The 26,414-nt window shown below is 41.2% G+C and overlaps 1 protein-coding gene across 1 annotated transcript in view; it reads left to right on the top strand.

Annotated features, from left to right (window-relative positions):
- LONP2 (lon peptidase 2, peroxisomal) overlaps positions 1–26,414 on the top strand; it is a 73,992-nt gene that overhangs the window by 35,353 nt on the left and 12,225 nt on the right. Inside the window, exons 9-12 of the mRNA XM_019535763.1 lie at positions 5,487–5,637; positions 6,869–6,995; positions 7,848–7,981; positions 22,546–22,688. Coding sequence (XP_019391308.1) covers positions 5,487–5,637; positions 6,869–6,995; positions 7,848–7,981; positions 22,546–22,688 — 555 coding nt within the window. The remainder of the gene's footprint in view (positions 1–5,486; positions 5,638–6,868; positions 6,996–7,847; positions 7,982–22,545; positions 22,689–26,414) is intronic.

The following is a 26,414-nucleotide window of genomic DNA, read 5'->3' as shown; positions in this document are numbered from 1 at the left end:
GCCTATATTTTTATATGTAAGTAAGAGTTGTGCATGTCTGCTATGAATGATTGTCTGTGTCCCGAGTTTATCCGGTAATGAACTGTAAATTACCCTTAGTTTCCTCTCTCTGCAGTGTCCTTAATGGAGATCCCCACTAACAGCCACTCAACTGGAATAAAAGCCTGGTGGTTGAATTTCATTCCTTCTGTGTGCATGTGATTGAAATCCTTTTGCCTATCTCAGTGTCTCTTTGGCCTGCTTAGTTCTCTAGTGCATCCTCCTGAAAGTTTGAAATCCAAACAGACTTTGATCATTGATATATTACACCAATACTCCAGTTTCTTGAGCACTTAAACCTATTATTTTACACTGGGTCTCAGGGAAAAAAATAGAGACTGTTTCTGTGCAGGATAGATGACTCTTTGTTTTTTCTCTGAGTGCTTTATGGTAGTAGCTATTTGCATACCTGTGAAAACCTAAGGAATAGATGCAGAAAAATAAATATCACATGCACCTAGTGAGGTGTAAATAGAGGCTCTGCTTTTTTTTTTATGCCCCCAGGTTTTTTCTGCATTGCTTAATTATGTCTTGGGTACTGTCAGCATGGCAAGTCGACTACTCTGTGGTCTGAGATATTTGTTCATTGTGACCTCTCTGCTGGAAGGTCATAAAATGCACAGAGAAGGCTAATGCTGCCTTAAATTATGTTAACTAGTACTCCAACTTTGTGGGCTGGGCTGCAGTGGATACACACTCTTTGTATGCACCTTGTGCTATCCCTGGACCATTTTTCCAAGTGGTTCACCAGCTACTCAGGTCACAAAGCTGACAGGTATTTGGAAGTAAGGAACTTTCTTCCAATTCTGATACCCTTTTGTGTAGTCCCCTTGCACTTCCAGAGAGTGTTTGTGGTTTTGCTCCCTTCCCTGCTATGACTGAGGAAAGGCAGGTGACTGAACTTACCTTAGCATCTATATCAGTGATTCTCATGTGGGGGCCTCACAAAGTTAGTGCTGTTACATATGCAGGCATGCTTCATAAAATAAACCCAGAGATTTCAGATAGGCAGACAAGGTTATTTGGGTAAATCTGATATCTTTTATTAGACGAACTAAATAGTTGGAAACAATTTTCTTAGCAAGCTTTTGGGTTTAAAAACACTTTGTCAGGCTGAGGAAGCATCTGCATTTGGTGTGTGCTCTTTCTGGATGGAATGAATAGTAAAGAAGCCAGAGGCTGGTATGCATGCAAGACAGACAGTCAGTGAAGATGTAAATTGAGGAGTTGGTGGGTGAGAGACAGGCTGGGTGAGTAGGGGGGAAGGGGTAGAAGGGGGATGAATGTAGCAGGTAAATAGTGGAGAGGTACCTGGTGACTCAGAAGTGAGGGAGGTTATAATGTGTCATAAGCCCAGCATCTATATTTAGTCCATGGTTTTTTGTATCCAGGAGGTTGATGAAATGAAGTTCATAGGCTGATCTGTGGAAGGTATTTTGTAAATTCCCTTTGAGGATTAGAACTGAGTGGTTTTCTTGTGAAAAACATGCCCCCATCCGTAATTGGGCATTCTTGTTTTTAATAGATTTCTGGTGTGCATTCATTCTGGTGCGCAGTTGGTGTGTGGTCTCTCCTGTGTATTTTCCATCAGGGCATTTGGTGCACTGGATGAGAGAGTTTACATTTCTGGAGGTGCAGCTGTAAGATCCAGGAATGCTGATGGGTCTGTTGTGCAGTGTAGTCATTGTGGAGGGGGTGGGAAAGATGTGTTGGCAGGTTTTGCATTTCTTGGCCTGGTATGGTCTGGGTCCATTTGATGTGTTTTGGGCCATAGGAAGTTTGCTTTTGGTGATGAGGTTAGTGAGGTTTGGTGCTTGTTTGAAGACTAGGATGGGTGGTTCTGGGAAGATCTGTTTAAGAATCGGGTCTACTTCTAGTATGGGTTGCAATTGTTTGAGGATTTTCCATATAGGTTCAAGGGAGGGCTGGTATGTCATAACCAGCGGTGTGTGATTCGTGGGGGTTTTTCTTCTGTTACTGCAGCAGTTCTTTATGTGGTATTCTGGTGGCTCTTTCACACACACAGTCTATCTCAGTGCAAATTTCAGTGGTATCCAAGGACTTGGCTATGTATCACAGCTTTCTTGGTGTGTTTAGGGTGATTGCTGGTTCTGTGCTGATATGTACGTTGGTCTGTGGGTTTCTTGTATAATGTGGTCTGTATTTTACCATTCTGGATACTGATCGTTATGTCTAAAAAGGAGATGTTGGTGCTGGAGTATTCAAGAGGTAGTCGGATGATTGTCATTGATATATCTTAAGTGTAGCAAGGGTTTGGTGCAGTCCTTGAAGAATTCTTTTTCCAGGTGGCTTATATAAAGGTTGGCATACTATGGGGCCATTTTGGTGCCCATAGCTGTGCCCATGGTGTGGCAGAAGTGTTGGTTATTAAAAGCTGAGTTGTTGTGTGAGGATGAAGTGTATAAGGTCAGTAATATCTTTGGGTCTGTACTCTGAGTTGTCGTCTTGCCCTTGTAGTTATGTAAGGCAGGCTTGGATGCCATCCTGGTGTGGGATGTTGGTGTATAAGCTGGTAGTATCCACAGTGGCTAGGAGTGTGTTGCTGGGAAGGTGATCTATATTTTTAAGTTTTCATAGAAAGTCTAATGTCTTGGACAAAACTTGTTTTTCGGATGACAAGTGGTTTTACGATTGATTTGACGAAACCTGATATTTCCTTAGTTTAGGGTTCTGTGGTTGAGTATGATAAGTCTGCCAGGGTTCCCTTGTTCGTGGATGTTAGGGAGCATGTAAAAAGTCCCTGGCTTAGGTAGTGGGGTGGGGGTGGGGTGGGGATCAAGGTCTGTAGTTTTTCTTGTAGTTCTGATGGAAAGGATTTGATGGTATTTTTGAGTTTCAAGGTTAAAAGCGGAGTAGGATCTTCCTGGAGTTCTTTGTAGTAGATGGTGTCTTTTGGCTTCTTTTATGTTGTCTTCGCGGTTAAAGATGACTGGCTCCTCCTTTATCTGCTGGTTTTATTATTCTTTGGTGGTTAGATCTTAGAGATTCATTAATGGCCTTTCTCTGATCGGGAGAGGTTGTTATGGTGGCATGTGTTGTTGATTATTTCATTGTTCATTCTTTCCCTGAAGCAATCAATATAGCAGTCAAGGTTAGAGTTTCATCCACTGTGAGGTGTCCAGTCTGATGTTTTTGTGGGGGTTGATCTTTTCCTCAATGTTGTCAGAGGATCAGTTGTTGTTGGAAGTGGATTCATTTTGGTTGTGGAAATATTCCTCAAGGCGGAGGCATCAGAAGAATTCTTCCAGTTCTCCACATTGAAGTATTTTATTAGGGTATTTTTCTGGACAGAAATTTAGGCCTTTAGAAAGGACAGATTTGAAATAGGAATTCATACTGTAAAGAATATTCTGACCAACTTCTTGCTCTGTTATTTTTTTTTATAGTTAAAATTTTTTTCCTAGAAGTACCTTGAGTCTACCAGGGGGTGCCTTGAGTCCAATGAGGTTGAGAACCAGTGACCTCTCTCTGCTCTCCGTTTTACAAAAGGCCAGGCATGTGAAGCTCAAAAGAGATGGCAAGGCATATCAGTGAACATACTAAAGTTAATTTTCATTGTCACTGGAATTTAAGCCACACAAAATTTCTGTAGAGATTTGCTCTGAGGCAAAAAGCTGAATTTTCCTCTCAGTTTAAAGGCTGGTGGAACTAGCTGGTATAATCTAGTTACCCATTTAGTTACATGTATGCTATAAAACATGAATTGGGCAAACATGCATGCACATCTGAAGTGGGTAGGGTAGACTATCCTGTGGAGTTTGTGTGTAGAGGGGAAAAGGGATGGTCATTGTTTTGCTACAGGCCTAGACTAGTTTACGACTGTTGCTGATTCTGGTTTGAAAGCAATACAGGTACCCCCAGAAGGGAGGATTTTTTTTTTAAAATTTCTAGCTCCCCCCCCCCCCCCATGTATGTTAAAGTTACAGCTGCAAGAATCTACCCTGTCCTCCAGACAAATAGTTTGCTTAAAAAAAATAAAAAAGTAAAACTGCTTTAGAAGAAAACCCAAATCATTCAAAGGAGTGCAAAGACAATGTAAAGCTTATCTAAACAGCTTTAATGCTGCATTGTATCACCATTAGGAGTGGAATCGTAAATGTTGTGGTAAGATTATTTGTCCATCAATTTTTTTGTCACCACTAATTATAAAATAGTGTCAAATTCTTTTCTATTGAAATCAGAAAAAATCCATTGAAGTCAGCATTGTAATTCCCATTTACATCAGAAAAAAACTTGGGCCCAATACTTGGTTTATGAACCATAGAATGGCTGTGCAGAGTGTGACCTTTCTTTATGGCCCTCCTGATTTTAATGGACAAATAGTATATTCCTGAATGGATATAGAGCAGATTGAAGACATTTTTACTCTTCTGTTCAAAAAAATTGCATTAGATGCAAAATGCTTATGTCCTGAGACTTGAGACTAGCACCTAGTTTAGACTTTTTTGGGGAAAAGTATACTTTTTGGGGGGAAGCATATACATTTTTGCTATTGAAGGCTGAAACTGTCTGGGAAAGACTTGGGAAACCATTTACTAAAATAACCTATTTTTTTCCTTTAGTCCACCCACAAACTGTCCAAAGTGTCTGAAAAATTCACTGTTGGAGCCCTTAGTAGCTCCTATCTTATTTCTTTTGAAGAAAGATAGCTAGGTCACATGGGAGACTGGTAGTGGAGCAGTCACTTTAATGTGGGGTTCAGTTTTGGGAACCGGTTGCTTCTGAGCACTAGAATACTTGGTACTGTTGCTGGCACTGTGTAATTTGGCAGAATCAGCATCAACTTTAAGGGAAAAAATTGAGGATTTGAGGATTATGTAACAGTCTTAAAAAGCCAAGTAGGAAGTGAAAGACTAATGCATACGAAAGCTTTTATATGAGATTTTAAATCAGTTAATTTTGTAAGTTACTAGAAGCTCCAGGAGAATTGAGCTGTAAATTCAATATGTTTACAGTGGGTTGAGAGTCATAATACACTGTTTGTGTTGTATAGAAAGTATCATGTTTCAGGAATTTCAAATTATATTACTATTTTTGAATGAAGAATACTGGCGGTGTTTAACATTCTTGTACTATCTGATTATGTTCATACTGAAAGTGTGTCTGGAAAGGATTAATTTCCACTGTCATTACTTTAAACTAGGCATGAGTTTTAATTAAGGGATTTCTGGTACAAATTTATCATTCCATGCGATGTAGAATCCAGTAGCAAATAACTAAAACAGCTGGACAGGATGTTGGAGATGAGGGATTACATTTAGGGCCTGATGTTGCCTGCCTTCCTTGGGCAAATCTTGGCATCAGTGCTTTGATTATAAAACCATATACTGTAAATACAAATAACACAGAAGATATAACTAAAGAAAAGTGTGTGCATTTTACTATCAGTGGAGCAATGACGACAATTTGTATTCATTTCCCTTAAGGTCCTGGATCCGGAACAGAATCATAGTTTCACTGATCACTACTTAAATGTAGCCTTTGACCTGTCTCAAGTTCTGTTCATAGCAACTGCCAACACTACAGCTACCATTGCACCTGCTCTGCTTGATAGAATGGAGGTCATTCAGGTTCCAGGTAACACTGAAGTGCTTTTGCTAAGATGACTGTGGTATGGCCTGAACCTGTACCTTTTTCCCTTAACAATGCATTTCTGTTAACACAAGCATGGGGAAAATGAGACTCCATTGTGAAAATGTTCAAAAAGTACCAATTGGGTGTCTCCAGTTTTGGCTGTCCATACTGAAACATTGTAACAGGTCCTTATTTTAAAAACGATGGGAGTTAAAGTTCAACATTTTCCTTGAAACTCTAGGCCCGGTTGTATGGAAGTACAATATCTTGGACACTGTTGATGTGGTTTAATTAACTCTCATGTGTCCAGCCTGTTTTGCTAACAACTCCTTCTCAAGTTCTTGGAAAGAGAACTTTTGGTTTTGGGCTTGGAAAGCTTGAAATTGTATCTCTTGTTCTGAAATTCTGAATTCTGAAGGGATATATTCCTCATGTATATTTTTATATAATACATATATTATCTCCTCTACATAATGCAATGCTTTAACCACTTAATGTTTTCCTGAGTGTGCCTTAGTTCTTAAGAGGACAGGATTATCTTGATAATTTGTTTTTCTATTATGTTTTTTATTCTGATACTTAAAATTTATGACTAGTTTAGGAAATGCATACCTTACTAACTTTAGTCACATAAATAGTTCCCTTGGCTTCAGTGAAACTATTCATCCAAGTTCCACTTTTTCATCTTTTCAGGATCAAAGCCTAATTTTGAATGGGTTAAAAAAGATATTCTTTAGACCTCTACCAGCCTTTACTATTTAATTGCTATTTATAACTGAAAAATAGGTAGTTATATGTCTAACTCTACTTCCATTTTATAGAACATATCATACGGCAAAAATGCAGTACAAGCATAATTTCACTAAGAATTAGCCATACCTACATAAATAGAGGCCTCCCCCCCCCCCCCAAAAAAAAAAAATTGCACTTGAATATAGTCAGTTTAAAAAATGCTCCTTGTTGGGCAAGAAAACAGCAATAAAGTATTGTAGATAAATATGAATTTACCACAGAAATTTTTTTTTTGCTTTGGACTCTAAAGCTGAGGGTTTTTTAGGGTATAATTTAGAAATGTGTTGATTTATTTACAGGATATCGTTTAGAGTTAAGTGTAGTCAAACTACTGGAGTGAAAATATAGTTTGTACATATAATTTAAATATCATGCACATATAATTAGTGAGAAGTTTGGTATGGAATAGACAAGAAAATGAACACAATACTTTATTTTGAAGGATATACACAGGAAGAGAAGATAGAAATTGCTCATAGACACTTGATCCCTAAGCAGCTAGAACAGCATGGCTTGACACCTCAACAGATCCAGATTCCCCAAGTAACTACCCTGGATATCATCACCAGGTAAAGCTGCATTCATTCGTCTTACATTCTAGGTCCTTTTTTCTGACAGGCTAGTAAATTATTAAGCTAACAGTACAGATTGTTTCTCCAGGAGTCATTAAGTAGGGGGATCCTTGTAACCTAAATAGCAACAGGCATGGTATATCTCAGTTCAGCTGTCACAGAGATACTGTATGCACATTGTTTATATACTCGTTATCTAGCAGAACAGTGTTTTCTTTTTTTAATGAAAATTTTATATATAGATTAGGAACAGCTTGTCAATGTCATCCTTATGAATCACTATATAAATTCATTACTTATTGCATGTTTTTGTTACATGTTTCTTGAACCACCTGCTATATCTTGGAAAAGTTACTTCCCTACCTTCTCTGATACTAATTTAAAGTGGCAAAAACAAGGGGTAACAGGTCTTACTTGGTTCCTGTTTGTGGGTATTTCTCTCCAATATAGAGCCCCAGATGCTGAGTCTGTCAGGATCCAGTGACTTCTTCGATGGTAGATTAAAAAAAAAAAAGGAACTGGTGTGACTTTTCTTTTTTTTTATATACATGCACTTTAATTCAGAGAAATTGTTAGAATGATGGCCGCCACCTATGTTAAATCCTTATCTTACTAGTAAAATCATTTTTAGAAGTATTGTACATGCTGTCAGCATCTGCTGCCACGGTTTTAAAGAGGGCCAACCATTGAACTGGTGGAAGACACTGGAAGTATATTGAGGTGTGTGGAACCAGAGTTTGTTGAAATGCTAAGCTACCTTTCAGTAGCAATAGTCTGCAAACGCAGAGAATTTTTTTAAATTTAAATTTATTCAGTTCTATATCTACTTCAAATTTTCTTTGTTGGTAGGTACACTAGAGAGGCAGGGGTCCGCTCTTTGGATCGGAAGCTTGGAGCGATTTGCAGAGCAGTGGCTGTGAAAGTAGCAGAAGGGCAGCACAAGGAAACCAAGTCAGATCGTTCTGAAGTGACGGAAGGAGAAGGTTTGTGTTCCCATTAATGTATTTTATTAAAAGTGAGCTGTGTTTGCTGCAAAAGTCTCTTCAATACTGAGCCTGATCCATCACTCCGTTACTCGATATTTCTGCCTACCTGTGTTGCTTTTCAAAGCTCTTCTGTAGAGTAACAGCTCTTAAATTAATCCTAATGAATCAATCTCTAGAACAGGGGTGCTGAAGCCCTGGCCCAGGAGCAAATTTGGCCTCTGTAACCATGGTATCCAGCCTGTGGGGTTCCATATAGGTCCAGCAGTTTAGTGGCAGGGGAGCAACAACAGTTAGTACTTACTCACCCTTCCTCCTCCTTCACCCACCCTCCCAAAGTACCAAAGCTGCATGGCCAGGTCTGGGCTGGGCCATGCCCCTTTCCCCCTCCACACTGCCAGATTGGGCCCTGCTGTGCCTGCCCTGCACACTGAATTTGGCCCAGCTAGATCTGGCCCATGGATGAACCAGATGCCATCCATCTGGCCTGTCAAGCAAAAAGTCTGGCCTGTCATTGCTCTAATAAAGTGGTTCTTGATCTCTTTAGACTTAGAAAATTCCAGTTGTTAGTTTTCACTTATTTTGATTATAGAAAAATAATAAGAGTGATTCTTCTATTGCAAAGAACTCAGAAAGCCCCAACAAGTCAAAATATTTTAACACTATGAATTCCTGCTTGAAGTCTGTGGGTTGATCATGTGCATCATGTTTGCAAACCTAACGGTGGTAACATAATATAACACCAGAGGTCAGGCTTGAAAGACAAGATACTCAGGGTGCTGTAGCATCTTGGTTGAGAATCAGTGCCCTAGAACATGCATTGTAGTAAGTGATCGTACCTTGTTAGGGTGTTAGATCAGAAGGCATAATTCTTTCCTTTCAGACTTAATTATATATAAGGACCTACTAAATTTGTGATTGCATGCTTTTCATGGAAACCATGAATTTGGGTAGGCTCCACAAAAAATGGCAGGCTCTGCAATGTTGGTGGGCATACTGGAAAAGAAAGGACCTCACTGAATGGAAAATGTTGGCTCCATCTGGGGAGCCAGCAGTTTTCATAGCCGTTGTGGCCGGCTTACACAGCTAGCAAGATGGCTATCACCCCTGCGCCTCACAGCTGATTGACTGCGAGGGGTGTCCGTTAGCTGGCCCCACCTCTCTTCCAGGTCTCTTCTCTGCCAGGTCTTAGCTAATTCTCAATGGCACTGTTGTATGGTCACGTGCTGAAATATGAGAATGCTTATGGACATTGAAAGGTGTTAGGGTTTTTGTATGCTTCTCCAAGGAGACTTCATAATTGTGAAGAATTTAGAGGGTTGTTCCTATGAATAATGAATTCAGATAGTGTCCTAAGAAATGATCATTCATTAATAGTTCGCGCTTGATTTTAATTGTTTGGAGGAAGAGCTGGAAATCTAGAGATAATTACTTCTCATAGGCTTACATTTGGGATGGAAATTTCATTCCTTTGCTCTGTAAGTACTAGGACTTTTTGTTGTTGTTCAGACCTTAAGTACCAGTCCATATTGATCTCCCTAGATCTTCAGTAACTCTTTAGAACTTGCTGCGTTCAGGCAGAGTCTACATGTGCATGTAATCACGATACATTTCCCTGGGGTAAGATGGTACTGTCACTGCATTTGTGACTTTATTCTGCAGCTAATTAGTCTGCTCTGCAGTTAAGCACATATGTAGATGCAGCCACTGAGTGAGTCAGTACTTCCTCCCCCTGTAAGCAGAAGATGATGATTTATTGTTCCTTGTGACCCAGACCACTGTAAACCTGTTAACAATCAGTTTTAATGCACCTTTGTGAAAAGTTATTGCTGTACTAAAATGCATGGAAGTTCAGGGCAATTAACTTATTGCTGCAGCAATAAGTTATTGCTGTTTGTGAACAGAAGACACATTTTTAATATGGTTTAACTCCCTTAACCGCCCTTTCTTTTATTTGGTATGGAAAAGTTCATTCATTCGTTCATGTTGCATAAAATAACGTAAAATAGGGGCTAGCAGGTTCAGTAGATTAAAGAACTAGTCTTTCATGTCTAGCAATATTAAATGATTCTCCAGAGGTCAGAAGAGAAGTGTGGGTAGGTATTTTTTACCAAAGCCCTGTTAGATCTGTATAAATGGTAAAGCTATAATATGATGAGTTGATAGTCTTGCTTATAGAAAAACTCTGGCTCCTGTGTCATTCTGCTCTGAGTGAGAGCCACGGGCTTTTCCCCGTACATTGCTGTTTTTCAGGATTCTAACAACATAGGCCCTTCCCTTTTACTCAGAAGATTTCACTGCAGTTGATTTGTTCTTTGCATTCTTTAGAGCAGAGGTTTTCAACCTTTTTTTAATGTGTACCCCCGGTGGCCCCCTTTTTTAGTAAGTGTACCCCTGCCTTTTTGTTTTTGGCCAACCTAATCTACTGTTGTTTTTTTTTTTTCTGATAAGAGAACCTTGCAAGCCTATAACAGTAATGCTGTGCTGGGGTGATTTTTTTTTTTCCCTAAGCTTTATTTGGGATCAAGCCTTTTTGCTTATTTCATCCCAAATATAAAATCTGGTCAGTTAAGGGGGTGAGCTGCCAGCAACCATAGAGGAGAAACCATTCTGTAGCAAATGCAAACCGTAACAATCAAGGAGGGAGGCAAGAGAACGCTGTTTTATAGTTGTAATTTAAGTCTAAGTGACTCAATGTGCCTGAACTTTTACCTCATTTCTAGGCTTTTTCTCTGCTTCGTTTTCCATTGGCAGTAATGATGTTGTTATAGCTATTGCCAGCTGTAGGCATTGTGCCACATTCTCTCAAAATAAACAAACACGGGATACAAGCCCCTGCAAAACTTTCTTTGAGTCTCTGGCTTCTCTCTCATTTTGTGTTTTAAAGTTGTTTTGTATTGTTGTTTTGTGTCAACTTTTGATAACTGTGAGGGGGTGAGAGGTTGAGTTTCTGTGCAGCAAGATGGGATGATGAAACTGGAAATAAGCATCCTGTCTCCATGTAGAATTCTCTCTTTCCAGTTGGGCTGTAGTAGAAAACTTATTAAAAAGTGCCAGACGTTTAGGATGTATTCTGTTCAGTGTGGCTTTTTTGTCACCTTTCGTTTTTACCACATACTTGTATTCCTGAAAGAATATATAAGGGTGTACTATACACACAATAGCAAGCTTTTGTTATAGCACTTGTCCTCATGCTATTTCAAGCTATTACAGATGTCAGTATGTTATCCCCATTTACAGGTGAGTACGTAAAGCACAGGAAAAATTAGATAAATTTGCTTAGGATCACCCAGCAAACCAGTAAGCAGAGCTGGAAATGGTACCCAGGTCCCCGGACTCCCTACCATGGGTCCACAATTTGCCTCTAATAAAAATCAGTCCCTTAGCTCAGGAGCCCTAAGCCTCCTAGGGGTTATCCAGCCCCCTAAGTCTGAGTTGACTTCTCCTGTCAGTTAATCTGCTTAAAAATATTGACCTATGCTCTCAAAAATGCCTGTCAAGCGAGGTGATACTCAAAACACACTGGATAGCTATTTGACTTTTCTTGGCTCAACAAGAGATAAATTATCAGTATTTCCTTTCTATATGGTAATCTTCTGTTATAGTGATGAGTTAAAGCATAAGTCTGTGACAGAATATTTTATTCCATCATAATAATATAATTCTTGCAGACCAAACACTCTGAATTTGTGTAGCAAAAAATTGTATGTTAATTATTTATCTGTATAATCTTAGGGTTCTGACACAGGAATTTTGTCCACAGAATTATTTATAATATATTTTTCTTGGTTATGAATGTAAAAATCTTCTTTCCTGTTGTCATACAGTATGCAAAATATAGTTGTGAAAAGTTTAAAAAAAAAAAGTTAAATATTGATAATTAGTCAGTGTCAAATAATTAATCATTGTCACCCTGGGAATGACAGATTGACCAGGTTGTATTGCCTCTTAAAATTAGATCAAGTATCTGTTCCTGCAGAGTCCTGTTGTTAGGGTCTCTTTACATTAAAAAATCGCCACATGATTTTTTTAATATGCTTTAAAGTACTATTTTAATAGTTGAGTGAAGGAATAAAGTTTCAGTGTATTTTCATAAGCCTTCTAATGAAACAGTTAAATATACTTTAATAGTAGAATTCTTTGTATTATAAAGTGAATTATTTACTATTAAAATAGAGAACAAGAAGGAGCTGTGTTAGAAAGTTCAAGTAATCTGGTGAGGGAGTTATTTACTATGTTAAAACTAGTGCTGGTCTTGCAACTCTTGCCAGCTAGAAAAGTAATTGCAAGCTAAGTGCTTCAAAACGGGGTGAAACTCTAGTATTTTTGGTTGACATACAATTTGGAGCAGGCCCAAAAGTATTGAACTGTGAACAGTTCTCTCTGTGTTTGTGAGGTCTAAACTGGCAGCAGGCAAACACTGTGTAATGAAAGGGAGTCTAGAAGGCAGGTGGAGCTTACAGTTAATCTTTGCAAGTGTTGACATTTATAAAATAGTACTTTTATACCCTTATAATATTTATACAGATAATATATGTATACCCAACTGTATTTTCTTAGTACATGTCATTAATTTTAAAATAAATATATATTAGTAGTGTATGTTTTAGGTTCCCCTCACTGAGGCAGTGCACATGCAATAATCTTTAATGCATGGAATTGCATTTCATTAGTTAATCTGTCTTGGGAACAGACATTACACATAAGCTGGTTTAAGTGATTGGAAACCAGTTTAAGCCTGTAACAGAACAGAAGTTCAGAGCACATAAACCTGTTTCAAAACTGATTTAGGTTAAACCAGTCTACCAAACTTCTGTCCTAGATCCCCTCCAGACTCAAGTCAATTCACAGTCCCTCTTTGCATCTCCCCGCCCCACCTGGCAGTGTGGGCAGGCTAGCCTTGGCCTAAACTGTCCACTTCAGCTCAGCGGGGCTGGGCTCGGCGTGCCTCCAAGCTGTCACAGAGCTGAGGCAGCAAAGCCTCTGTTCTGCAGCCCTGCTCCTGCCTGCGCCTGTCAGCCCACTGGGGAGAGGAACAGAGCCTGCCTCCCCCTGGCCCTGAGTGTGCCAGAGTTTCCCTCACTGGGCCCACGTGAGCCATGCAGATGGGAGAGGTGGGGAGGTTCCCTTGGCCCCAAATCCCCATACCAAAACCCCAGTGGGGGTTCCCCTGGCCCTGGTAGGGTCCCCTGAGCCCTGCTATTGGTGCAGAGGGGGAATTCTCCTCTGCAGCCCAGGGCCAAGCTGGTGCCCGATTGTGCAAACGGATGGGATGGGATGGGGAATTCCCTCTCTGCACCAGTGGCAGGGCTCAGGGAACCCTACCCCGGGCGGGGGAACCCCTGCTGAGGTGTGGGGGCCCCCACACATGGGCTGAGGCCCTGTGCCAGCTGGGCCCCAGGCTGGAGGGACTGCTGCTTCTCCCTTCCCCCCCACTGGCAGCCAATCAGGGATGGGCCCCATTTGGCTGCCTTCAGGTGCAGTTGGCAGTGGCTGGCAGGCTGGGAGTTGTGCTCTAGCGCCCTCCAGCTTCCAGCCTGGGCCACTGAAAGCATCTGGCTGCCTTTCCAGATTCAGAAGTGAACGTTAGTTCACTTTGTTATCAGTTCAGTCTATGAAGCTTAGAGAAACCTGCAAAGATTTAATTGATTCAGCCTCAGGCTTTTTGACTGTATATACTTAGCATGAAAATGGAGGATACTCATAGAGCTGGTGGAAGGGGATGCTGCCTAACTAAATGTAGAGCTTTCTAGAAAGGTATGGGTGGAATACTTGGTATTGTCTCCTCACTCCTACAACCACTCAGCTTTATGACCAAGCTAGAGAGTGGGAGAGTTGTGATTCAAATGAAATTAAGGTCAGCAGCAGCAAGCAGTCATTTTCCAAGCATCTCCTTGGAAAAAGCATCTAGCTACTGTTTAAAGGCACTCTTGCATTCATGTAGTGTCTCTTTACACAGAAAGAACTGTTACCCTTCTCTGGCACGTAAGAATCACGCCACCGAGTATTGGATGCATCTGCTGTAGGACACGGTGCAGTAAGTGCTTACAGTTGCATTGCAGTACTCTGCAAGAGTTTAGGCTGGAGGTGGACATTGTCTCATCTGATTCAAACTAGAAGGAAAGCATTATGCAGGTAGAATGTAATGACCAAAACTAATTGACAAAAGGCTATTTTATGTCTGTGTTATGAAAGGAAGACTTCAAATCTAGCTGTTGCCTCATGCCATTGTAACACAGCTGCTGTCTGTATGCCAGAGCATACTATTATGAGATTTAGTCTAGGTGATCGACTTCATCTTAGTTTGTGGTTTTTGACCTGGTAATAAAGGATCTGAGTCCCAAATAGTAAACAGGGTTGTTTTGCGAGTGTAGATGGTGCCTTAGAATGCTTGATAGAACAAGGGTTGGCAACGTTTTTGGGCAGAATGCCAAAAACACCTCGACTTGTAAGACATTGGCATACCAGAAGCAGATGGCGGAGGAACCATGAGGAGTCTGATCCTTGTTGTGGCAGCACAGTCCCAGCCCCTTCCCCCCCATCCACCCTAAGGTGTACGTGCCAAGCAAAATGCCTTCGCGTGTCATGTTCCAGCACCCATGCTGGGGGTTGCCTACTCCTGTGATACGACAACCTCGCTGTTGCAGGAAGTACTTAGGGCCTCTGCTTTACATGGTATCCAAAAAAAATGCTTCCAGCAGCCCAGGGCCTGCCGTAACGCTGTGCTGGGGAATTGGCTCATGCAGTCTGATGAGAGCAAATCCCAAGACACTATGGCTGCAGGCACTTGTGTGTTTTGAATGAAGTTGCACTGTGGTTAATGTACTTAATGAATCAGCAGAAATGTAATGTTTGGCCTGCTCCCCAAATCTCGGGGGGCGGGGGGGGGAGCAGTTCTGCTATAGGCCAGAGAAGCCTAAATGCTGTCATTCATTGGTTGTTTACAAGCTGCTTTTCACTTAATGTGTTATCTGCTTTGTCAGTACTTTATTATATGACAAGCTCAGGCTGGTGTTTAAACCAAAAATATTCTTAGATGAAGTATATAGTAAAAATCTGCAATACATGTATTTCGGGTTGAATTCTGCTCCAAGGCAGGGGGTTGCTTGCTGCCTGGCTCCGCACTCTAGCACCCTCATGTCCCAGGCAGCCCCTGTCACCGTTTATACTTGCGCTGCAGCACAGTTTAGCACTCTACTGTAAAACAGTACTGAGCCCAACAGTCCCTGACAATACTGTCTTATGGCAGGGTTAATTAATTTCCTGCGCCCTAATACTAGTGTATGTATAGATGGTGATGCTTTACTGTGGAGCTAATTAGTCAACTTACAGTAAAGCACACATGCAGATGCGCCCCTTATGTATTTTAGTTGAAAACTTGTTTTTACAGAATTGGTTTTTAGAAATATTGCACTTACTTGCATCACAAAGTAGTCCCTAAAAGTGTCAACTGAGGGTAGGGCCCAGTGGTGCTCTGCAGGGATTATGCACATAAAGTGTGTTAATCCCTGCTCCCTGTTCAGGACTGGGGAAAAGGAAAAGAAACTGACTGTATTGCCTGAGGCCTTCCAGGAAATCAGTGCTAGAAACAGGAATTGAACTCAGATCATCTGAATCCTAGTTCAGTGCCATCAGTCTCAGTTGCACAATAGTCTTGGCTTGGAATGAAATGGAAGCCTTCATTCTCTAAGATAGTCATTCCATGCACTTACAATTCATCCTATTAATGTAAAAGTTTGTTTTTTGATGGAACTAACAGACACCTTTCTTGACCATAATCAACAGTGCTTTTTATTTGTGCAGAATGCCAAGTTCAGTGGTTCTCAGTGTTTTTGGACTTGAGGCACCTCTCCATAATTGTTGTGACTTGAATGGCACCCAGTTAAAACAATTATGTCACAGTGCTCATCTCCTTGCAGAGGGGCCAGGCAGTGGAGGTGGGGGATCACCCAGGCAGGGGCAAGCCAAAGCCTGCACTTTATCTGCTTATCTCCTCATACCTAAGGATAGGCTTCAACAGATCACTTGGTACTCCAGGGTGCCACATTACTGTGGTTGAGAATCGCTGGCCAAATGAATTGACCAAACACATTTTATGTACTAGGGTAACTGTTGACACTGACATTGTCCCTGACTTAAAGCATGTGCATGTGAAGGACTTGGGATAGATAATTTTCCCAAAGCTAAATCTCTGTCGTTTTCCTAATATCACCACATACATTTCTCAAGAAGATAATTGAGTGGTTTTGGGAGAGACTAGTTGTGTACATATAACTGCGTAGATACCTAATGAGTGCAACTGTCTTATCTGTATACAGTAGAATATTGCCTGTAAAACAGTCTCATGCTAAAGAATTATGAGACATACAAGTATTTAACTCGGGGGTGGGCAGTTCTTTGGGTTGACAGGTCACTTAACGCGTGTTGGTGACTTGTTGAAGGCCACACCCTCTCCCCTCCCCCATGCAGAAGCCTGAGCCGACCCGCAGCTTTACCAGGCATCAGCCCCCTCTTCTGGCTGGAGTCCACCTGTCTTGCAGCTGTTGTGTCTCCTCCAGCCATGTCCATATCTGTCCAAACACACCTAGCTGCTTCCAGGACAGGGCTGTGGGCACAGGCGGGCAGGGCGTGCTATAGCTGTGGGCTGTGACCAGCATGGAAACCTGAACCCACTGCAGCTGTAGCACACCTTGCCCTCCTGTGCCCGGAGCCCTGACCTGGAAGCTGCCGCTGTGTCCAGACTTGGGGTGGGGCGTGCTACAGCTTTGGGCAGGTTCATGCTTCCGCTTCCATGCAGGTGGCAGCCCTGGCCGGAGCCAGAGCTGGAGCCACTGCCCTCCTGCAGGCTGGATCCATTCACTTGATGAGCCGAATGCAGCCCATGGCCCATATTTTGCCCACCCCTGATTTTAACTACTTTCCCACCAAATTCCCTATATTTTGAAGAAGAAAATGAACCACTGGTTTCTTTCAGCTTTTCACTACCATGTAGAAATCAGTTTTTGTAAATTTACTAGTTAACGTAGAAAAGTGTGGGTGTATACTAAGTCTGTAGTCTGTTGTGCTCCGTGGCTTTTGTGGGTAATATTGTAAATTACCAAAGGAGAAGGGAATGTGCCATTTTCTTCTTGCACGTAAGCCTGAAACCTCCTTTATGCTGACATTTTCTTTGTTGCCCGTCTTTTGTAACATTGTACTACAGCAGTGCCTCATGCTAATGAAAACGGGAGAACAATTTTTAAATTATATTTATGTTTTCTGTCTTGTTTTTGTTTAGTGGACATAAACAAAAATCCATTTCTAAAACAATCTGGTTGAGCCATACTCAGTCCTAACTTGTTGTTTTACTAGAACGTGATATGATATTGTTTTAGAATGAGCAAGCTATATACAGCTTCCACTTCCATTGTGCTTCAAGAAAAAAGCTGCAGTCTTGAAAACTGAACTCTGATTTCTCTTAGTTTTCTGGAATTGTTTAATATACATTTAATATACACAATATACATAAACTATACATTCTAGTCTTTCTGTCATGGTTTTAAGTGAATTTCTGGACATCTAAACTGAATTATTTGCATGCAGTTCAGCCAAAGTTTGATGAAAGGAAGAATATGTCATGTAATAGGAGAATTACTTAAGAATCTTAAGCAAAATCTCTGCCTTTCTTGTTTGGCTTTGAAAAATCTAAAATGGGTTGACTTTTTTAACTTGTGTTAAATTACTCATTACATTTTATTTCTGAAGTAAGTAATGCTGTAATAGTAATACAGAAGTGTAGCCTCAGCATAGTCTGAAGCTTTTATTGTAGCTTTTGCCCTTTTATTGCATAGGTCCTTTTTATATAAAGCCTTTTATTTTATTCCCTCAATTCCTCACTCTGCCCAATACACATCCAGAATTTACAATTCTAGAAATGTTGACCATATGTTACCTTATTCTCTTGAATAAGCTATTAAAATGTAGTTGAACAAATATTTCTAGGCAGTTAAGTGGATTGTCATTTGACCTATGTTTATGATTTATAGCTGTGCCTTTTTGTGTGGGTGCTCATATGTTACTAACAAATGCAAATCTTATTTGGTGCTTTGGGGATTCTTCATTTTCAGCACACACTTGTCATTGTTAAGAGGATAAACTGAGACGATATCATTTAAGCAAAAATATTAGCATTGTTTGTAATTATGTTTTTGAATATCTAACATAAATGTATAATCTCAGTTTAATAACAGAAGGTCAGAGTTGAGCTTAATTGCATAGAAGATTAGGAAGTGTTGAGTTCATATGTCATTCTTGTAGATTATAAAATAGGACTTCCTAAATAGGTTATTTAAACATAAAGAAGATTCTTTTTTTAGATAAGGCAGATGGCTTCAACAATTAACTAGTGATTTGTTTACAAGCAGCCTCTCAGCCTCAGCTGTATGTAAAGAGCTAGGTGAAAGAAAAGCAGGCAAAAATACACTTAGGGAAAATTATATATTTGCTTGGTTGGGGGGCATATCTCCTCTCATAAAATACCCTATCTTAGAACAAAAACAAGCTGCATTTAAACTCCCTGAATATTTGTCTCTCTCACCTCCTCATTATATATCTTCAACATTATTTATGTGCTTAAAAGCAGAGTATGTGAAATTTAAGTATTACCTTTTACTATGATCCCCATCCAAACAGCTCAAGAAATGCATAGAGTATCTGCTCCTTTGTCCTGCCACTTAACATTTGTGTGGAGCCAACTCTGTGCTGCTTGTGTACAAAGTGTCAGCAGTTAGAAAATGATAAACTTAGGCCTGTTTTTCCTCCCTCACCATGAGCTGTTCATATATAGCTTTGATTAATATTTGAAGAAGTGATGTAAGTCCACTAATGTTGGAAGAGCGGTAGGTCCCTTACTACAACAATAAAAACCCCGCCCATTTGAATGGGAGAGGGTAGATATTTCAGAGCAAAGGGATCTACATAAAGAATTCTACTATCAAACCAGCAACAGCTACTAGTTTGCTTGGATTGTAAGGTAGGCTTTGAAACTCCTTATACTACCTGCTAATACACATATTCTTAAATAAATTCTTAGTCTGTGAGATCTTATGCGGAAGAAAGCTGTTGTCAGTATATATACATGCACACTGTCAGCCCAAGGGCATGAAGGCACTGCCACAAACACATACATAATGTTCAGCCACAGTGCCATGGAAACACCTAGATATTTCTAGCATTTCGTTTTTCTAATAAATGTTCTACTAAACCATGGCCCAGGGCTCTAAGGAGAATTGTAATGAGTCTTGAACATCTGGACCAAACTCGATAGGGAATTGTCATTTTACTTCTATTTTCTGCATACAGTCACTTATGTGTGCAAGTGTCTGTGGGGGCCGACCACAAGTAATGTCACTTACTATATTTAAATTCTTTGGCTTAATCATCCAGGCAGCTCAGTGCAAATAATAATGTATGCACAAATAGAGCAATCTCTGGGTAGGTCCACCTGACACAAATGTAGTGTGGTGCTAAGGTATCAGAGCTAACTGAGCAAGCCAGTTTGGGTTCCAGCAACAGTTTTAGCTGCATGAGTGCAGTACCTTGCCTCAGCTGATATACCACATTCAGTGCAAGTTCATCCATAGCTGGATTCAGTGCTGTGCTGTGTAGGTGTAGCCCAATGCCATTGTGGTACCTGTTACAGCAGTGGTTGAACAGGTCATGCTATGTTAAGCTTCACAACATCTCAAAGAAATAGAGAAATATTATCTCTATTTTACATTTACAAAGAGGCAATAACGTATCCAATGTCACATAAAAAGTCTAAATGAAGACAGGAATTGCACCTTATTCTCATGAATCTAAGGTTAGAGTTCTAAGCTTGAGCAGTCCTTTTTTCTTGGTTCCTCAAGTATTTGTTTATAAGTGTTTTGATTGGGGGCAACTTGGGGAGAGAGAAGGAACATCCGGCAAAGGTATAATAGATCTGAGATTAATGACAAGGTAAACCAAGTGAACCAAGTCAGTATCTTGCTGAAATGATTTGATTAGAGGTGCACTGGTACATCAGTCCCATATTGGATCAGCACCTATATAAGCAAAATTGACTATCAGCAATTGGCTTTTTTTAGCTGATGTGGCTGATAGTGCCACTGATAAAAGTGTCCTGTGCACGTGCAGCCACAGTGCAGCATGGCACGCAGGTGGACAGGAGCACAGCTCCTCAGTATGGAGAGCAGCTGGGTCTGGCTGCTAAGTCTGTGAGGAAAAGGGCATGGGGTGGGAGCTGAGATCAAGACCTCAGCAGTGAGGGAGGGAATGGGGCTGGGGCAGATGCTGCATAGCTCAGCCGGGGCATGGGGCAGATAGTGTGGGAAGGGGGTGGCGGCTCCTGCCACTGCATGAACCCCGGGAGGGCATTGGGGGTGTATGCCCCCGGATCTATACATGGAGCAAGGGCAGGCTGCCACTGCAGGATGGGGCCAGGGTGGTGCCAGGCTCTTCCCAGTGTAGGAGGCTGGTCCAGGCTGCGCTTGGGGTGGACAGCAGTGACACTGGGGGGGGGGTTATGGGGGGCCTACAGCAAATTTTGGGGCAGCTGCAGCCCCTCCCATAGCTCCTTCCCAGTGCTGCTGCCACCCACTCCCAGCGCGGCCCTGCCCAACCCCCAGCCGGGAAGGGCTCAGCACTGCTCCGCCCTTGCCCCACACGCAGATCTGGGGGCATGCCCCTCATGCCCTCCTGGGGTGCGTGCCACTCGGGGCTCTGCCCTGTGCCCCCCCGGCTGTGCAGCATCTACCCCTGCCCTAGCCCCGCTCCCTCCCTCACCATGGGGCCTTAATCTGCCCCCCCCACCGCTTTCCTCCCCCTTCGCCCCTTCCTCCACAACAGACTAACCAGCTGGCCGCTGCTCTCCATGCTGCCTGGCTGCATATCGGAATCGGATTGGTATCAGCTGATACAGCCATCAGTATCGGCCCAAAAATTCTCTGTCGGTGCACCCTTAGATTTGATGTAATTTTAAAATTGTTTTGGATAGTCTGGATGAGCACACACAAGCGGTTTGCAGGGCCTGAAATCCTGAGGTTTGAGGCCCTGCAAACTGCACACAGCACACATGCACCCATTCGCCATGCTGTTATTTAGCAGCACGGTAGGTTTTTTTTGACACTAACAGCCATGGAAAAAAGGTGAGGCGCATGTGGCAACAGCTTGTGGTGCCAGAAACCAGAGCCTGGCCTGCCAGAATCATGCTCTGGCTGCTGACCTGGCTCTGTGCCACTGCTGCCCTGGGAGGCCCCTAGGATCCCAGGTAAGGCTGCCGGAGCCTCCCCTACCCCACCTAGGTTACTTTGCCATACACCAGAGTGTACATGCAGAGGCATGCCGTGGGGACATATAGCAGTGGTACATACGTGCTGTTACTTGTCCATGGGAAACATACACCCCTCCACATGGGTGCTTGTCAGGATGCACCCTGAGCCCAACTAGCCACTGTATAAATCAGGGAAGTGGATTTTCTGAATGAAGGATTAAGCAGATTAATGCTTTTAGCAGTCGCTTGAGAGAGAATCTGAGGAGTAAGCATTATTTGAGCACTCACGTGTTGCAGTAGGAATGGTGAGATGTGTTGGATCCATCTGAATGCCTATGATGTGAGAGAGCTAGCAGGTCAAGATCTCATGAGCTCCAATTGCATTCCAGAAGCAGCTTTCTTCTTTCTAGTGCTCCAAGTAGCAGGCTGCTCCTGTCCCTGACTGGCAGGTGTCAGTGCCTGAGCAGGCTGCTTGAAAGTTAGGAATAGAATCTGTGGATTGAGGTGAAGGAGAAAGGGAAGCAAGAGCTACTGAGCAACAAATGACATAAAACTTGATTAGTATTTACGAAGCCAGATCATATTTAATGCAAACATAAGATAGGATAGTTGTGGCTGATGCAGGCAGGTAGGAAGACTATGTGGGTCCAAGACTGGCCAAAATATTCCAGCTATATTCATTAGTGTTTCATGATAAGCATCACCATGAGACATTCAAGATCTTACCTCTTTGAGAAAGAGATTGGAATAGTATGTAGCTTCAACCATGTTTACAAAGTACTGTTAAGAAATCAACTTCTGTACCTCCACATTCAGGGCAGTGCTTCTACAAGTTGAACCCAAAGATCATATTTCACAAGTACTGTTACGTGTGAATTTTACAAAAATGTGAAAATCAAAGCAAACCTCATACATTTCGTTCTATAGATACCAAATATAAAGTATTAAACCATTTAGTTGTTGCAGTGCTTTTTTAATAGCATCTATCTTGTTCTTGCCTCTGGATTAAGAGCCACTATAAAATATTTAAAGCTAATAGTGACATTTTAGAGCACACCATTTTGTTTAAAATGTTTTTTAAATCTAGCAAAACAAGATTTATGACAGACAGACTTATATAGTTTAGATTTGTTTATAAACTTCTCTGTGCTTCTTTCCTTTGAGAATGAGTTTTCCTCTGGGCTCATAAAGAGTGTGTTAAAGTATGTATGTGTGTGTGACAAATGCAATATGATGGGAAATGCCCTTCATTTAATTTGTTTTCTTCTTTTAGACAGCAGAGATCATGTCACAGAAGATGCAAAAACCGAGTCCATCAATGATACAACTGATCTGGCCCTTCCACCTGAAATGCCAATTTTAATTGATTTCCATGCTTTGAAAGATATCCTGGGGCCACCTATGTATGAAATGGAGGTAACAGATTTCATTGTCTCCATTTCCAGCATTTCTTTCCGTTCAGACTTGTCTATTGTGATTAGTTCTCCTATTCTATTGCTGGTGATCCACGTTTTGTGTGGTTTTTATACTTCTTTTAAATCTGTCATTGATAGACCTTGCTTCCTTCCCTTGACAAAGCCACCTCCCTCGCATCTTTTGATCTGGTCTGCTTGCAATAAGATTTATTTTTCCACCTAAAGAAATTCAATAAGTATGTTAATTTGTTGTGTACAATAATGTAATAGTATGATTGCATGGTAGTAAAGTTTCCTGTGGCAGTAGTGAGGATGTGTTGTTTTTCTATTAGTTTTTTATAATTTCATTTTTACTCTCCTCAGGCAAGAAGCCCAAAGTAGAAGTCAAGTGTCTGGTCTCTGAGGCAGGAGCCATAAAATGAACCCATGGTCCTAATTAAAAACAGTCAGTGTTTTGTAGGTGTAAAAACCACCACTCCATTTTATGTCAGTAGTTCTCAGACGTCTTAAAATAACTTGACTCCTAGTTATCAAAAAAATTGTTGACCACCACAGCTTCCCCTCCTGTTCCATAAGGACTGCTTTCTTCCCTCATGATGGTCTGCTGTGACGGTATCCAACTACCACTGATTCATCTTTGTGCATTACAGTCATTTTCTGTTTCACCTTTTGATCCAGGTGAACTGACTTGATAGCAGATGGTGGTTATAGAACTCCTGCCCCTGGGGCAGGGAACTGGACTTGATGATCTTCAAGGTCCTTTCTAGCCCTAACGTCTGTGAAATCTATGAAATCCATAAGTCAGTGTCCTGTACTGCAGAGAGGCAAGCAAACAGTGATGGATGTGAAATGCCCTGTTGGCTTCCTTCATTCTGGAGAGGGGAGAAGTGAAGGAGTCATCCCCTAGGGGAAGTGGGAACAAGGATAAAAGCAGAAACTTACACAAAAGATGAGACGCTTATTAGTGGTCTCCCTTTGACCTTCCTTTTCCTCTTCTTGGAATGTGAAGAGCAGACTCTGAAAGGGTTGCAGGGATTGGGGAGAAAAATGTATGGCATTAAAGAAGCTTTGTTTCTCCAGAAGAGAAGTGTCCATATCCTGTAACTTCCATAGGGGTTATTCCAGTTTGGAACTAGTTCTAGAGTTGGAATCAGCTGCAAACAGCTCTGTTTGCGGTTCGGATCTTTTTTGGCAATTTAAGCTTCTTCAGGTGTGTTAAAAGTTTTTATGTTTTTCATGGATAAATATTGGAAGTACATTTTTTTAAAGTTTGGCATCTAATACCACAAGCATAACTATGCAGATACAGTTGCATATTGATATGCAGTTGTGTTCCTATGTAAGTTTGGATAAATGGGTTGTTGTGGGGGGGATGTTTGTCTGTGTCGGGGGGTGAAGTGGGCGAATGTGTACACATGTTCTTTTGTGTGCAGTTGTTAAAACTTTTGCCTCTGCTCCCTTTCATGAATCTGCCAGCCTCCAACTTGGCGATTATAAAAACTGGGTTTAATTTTTGTGTGACAAAAAGAAAATACATGGAAATCAGGTATCATAACTAACTAGAACTCCATAGAACTAGAGAGGAATCTAAAACTTTAAGTCGTTAATCAGGCTGGAATGTGTATGTCTCTCTCTCTCTTTTCCATGTAATGCAATTTGAATTAAATGCAGATGTATCCTTGGTAAACATACAAGTTACTGCTTATGAAACAAACTAATAGTTAATGTAACTGAGAGATAATCATCTTCCAAGATAATGGATAGTGTTCTTGGCTAGCAGTCATTAACCGTCTCAGGTTTGTAAGTATTAGGCGGGCTCCAGAATCTTTCTAGATACTTTCTTTGGTTCAGGTGTTTTTTAATGTTTATTCTTTTAATTCCTCAAGTGGCCCCTTGACTTCTATAACAGTGAAATTTTCTTTCTAATGAATTATCTCAAATGACTCTTGACTTCCTATGTAATAAGAAGTGTAGTACTTCTCAGAGAAATCATTCCATACTGGGTAGCCTGGTCAACCTACAGTGCATTTTTGTTTACTTGGCCTTAAGAGCTTCACCACTGACCTGCACTGTCATCTCTAATAAGATTAATAGGAATTGCCTTCACTGTCTCTAGGTCAGTTGGTGGCAATGAGGAATTGAAAATCTAAAGAGATTGGATGGATCTGCTTTCCCTCCCCCCCTGCCACATAGCATAGCATACTTTTTAAAATAGGGCTATTTTAATAAAGTATTCCTGTCATTGTAGCTGACACCTCCCAGTAGAGAGGGATAGAAGAGAACGTGGCTTGTAATTGTAGAATTAGTTAATTTGCAACAAACAAACAGTCATTGCACAATGCCTTTAAAGAACAAAACCTTGATTCCCTAGGGTGCCATAGGTGAGTAACCTCACTGGAATAAATCCTTATAGTGAGGCTTTGGAACTACTTTTAACACCAGCTTAAAAGCACAGCATTGTGATGCATCCTAGCACAACATAGTCTCAGAGCTTTCAAGCATTCCTCAAGTTTGGAAGCATTATATTACTCTTGCTACATGTTCACGAGCCCCAGTTTGGAAGACTTATTTCCCTAAACGCCCCTTGATTCAGTTTGGTTACTAAAATGTTCTCAATGTCAAATTGAAACCTCACCAGAAAAATTATTTCCTCTGCAGATGTGGAAACGTGAGGGTAGAGTGAGTAGAATGATGGAATACTGAATTGGGAAGGGAAGGCCATAATGACATGGAAGTTGTCACATACCATGGAAGTTGCATGGTTTTAGATACTAAAAATACATTGGGTTGCATATAAAAATGGTAGTCATCTTCTATATCCTGGCACTTTTGAAGGAAACATCTAAGACAATGATGTTACAATGACTTTTTGCATGGAAGGAAGTCTTGTTTGATTAGCCTTGCAAGGGTCAAGACTCTCCTGAGAAACAAAGTAGTTTTCAAATGTTAACAAATAATTTGAAAATATCTCAGGCACACAGATTATGGCAGTAGTGATATTGTTGCCATGATGGTCCAGGAAATATCCAAGAGGCAAGGATTTTTGGGGTGGTATCTGTTGGTATCCTCAGTGCATGGTTGGGATAAACTTAGACAAGCTTTTGAATGCAGTATGTATTTGTCAGCTACACTGATGTAAATCAGACATGCTGGAGTTAATTGTGGGAATTCAGTTATCTTAAACATGGTGACATGAACCAATATAGTGTTTGTTTGCATATTGACGCCTCAGAAGAACTTTTTTTTTACATAAATATTTCTTCTCTTGAATGAGGGGAGGGAGGTGTTAGTGTGTAATGGCTTTTTAACTTTGCTTATTGTTTTTAAAACAGTATTTCTCTGTTGCTTTACTTCTAAACAGTTTTGTATGTTTTTGTTCTCTCTCTAAAAAGTGATAGCATAGTGCAGGGTTTGGCAAGGTTTTTGGGCAGAGTGCCAATAACATCCTCAACCTTGATTTGTAAGATGTTGCCATGCCAAGGCAAATGGGGGGAACTGCAAGGGGCCCAATCCTTGTGGCAGCGTAGCCCCAACCCCTTGCCCACTGCCTACCCCAAGGCACACGTGCCAAGCAAAATGCCTTCACGTGCCACCCTCTGGCACCCATGCCAGAGGTTGCCTACCCCTGGCTTAGTGTTTCATGGAAAATGTTTTGAAGTAGGTTGTTTGTTTACATTTAATCCTGTGTCTTGGCAGGAATCGTGGGTTCGTAATCAAAGAGAAAACA

The sequence above is a fragment of the Crocodylus porosus genome, unplaced genomic scaffold, assembly GCF_001723895.1.
Source record: "Crocodylus porosus isolate Cpor-Errol unplaced genomic scaffold, CroPor_comp1, whole genome shotgun sequence".
NCBI classification, from domain to species: Eukaryota; Metazoa; Chordata; order Crocodylia; family Crocodylidae; genus Crocodylus; species Crocodylus porosus.
The sequence above is the reverse complement of the archived record's forward strand: the minus strand, read 5'-3'. Positions and strand labels throughout refer to the sequence as shown.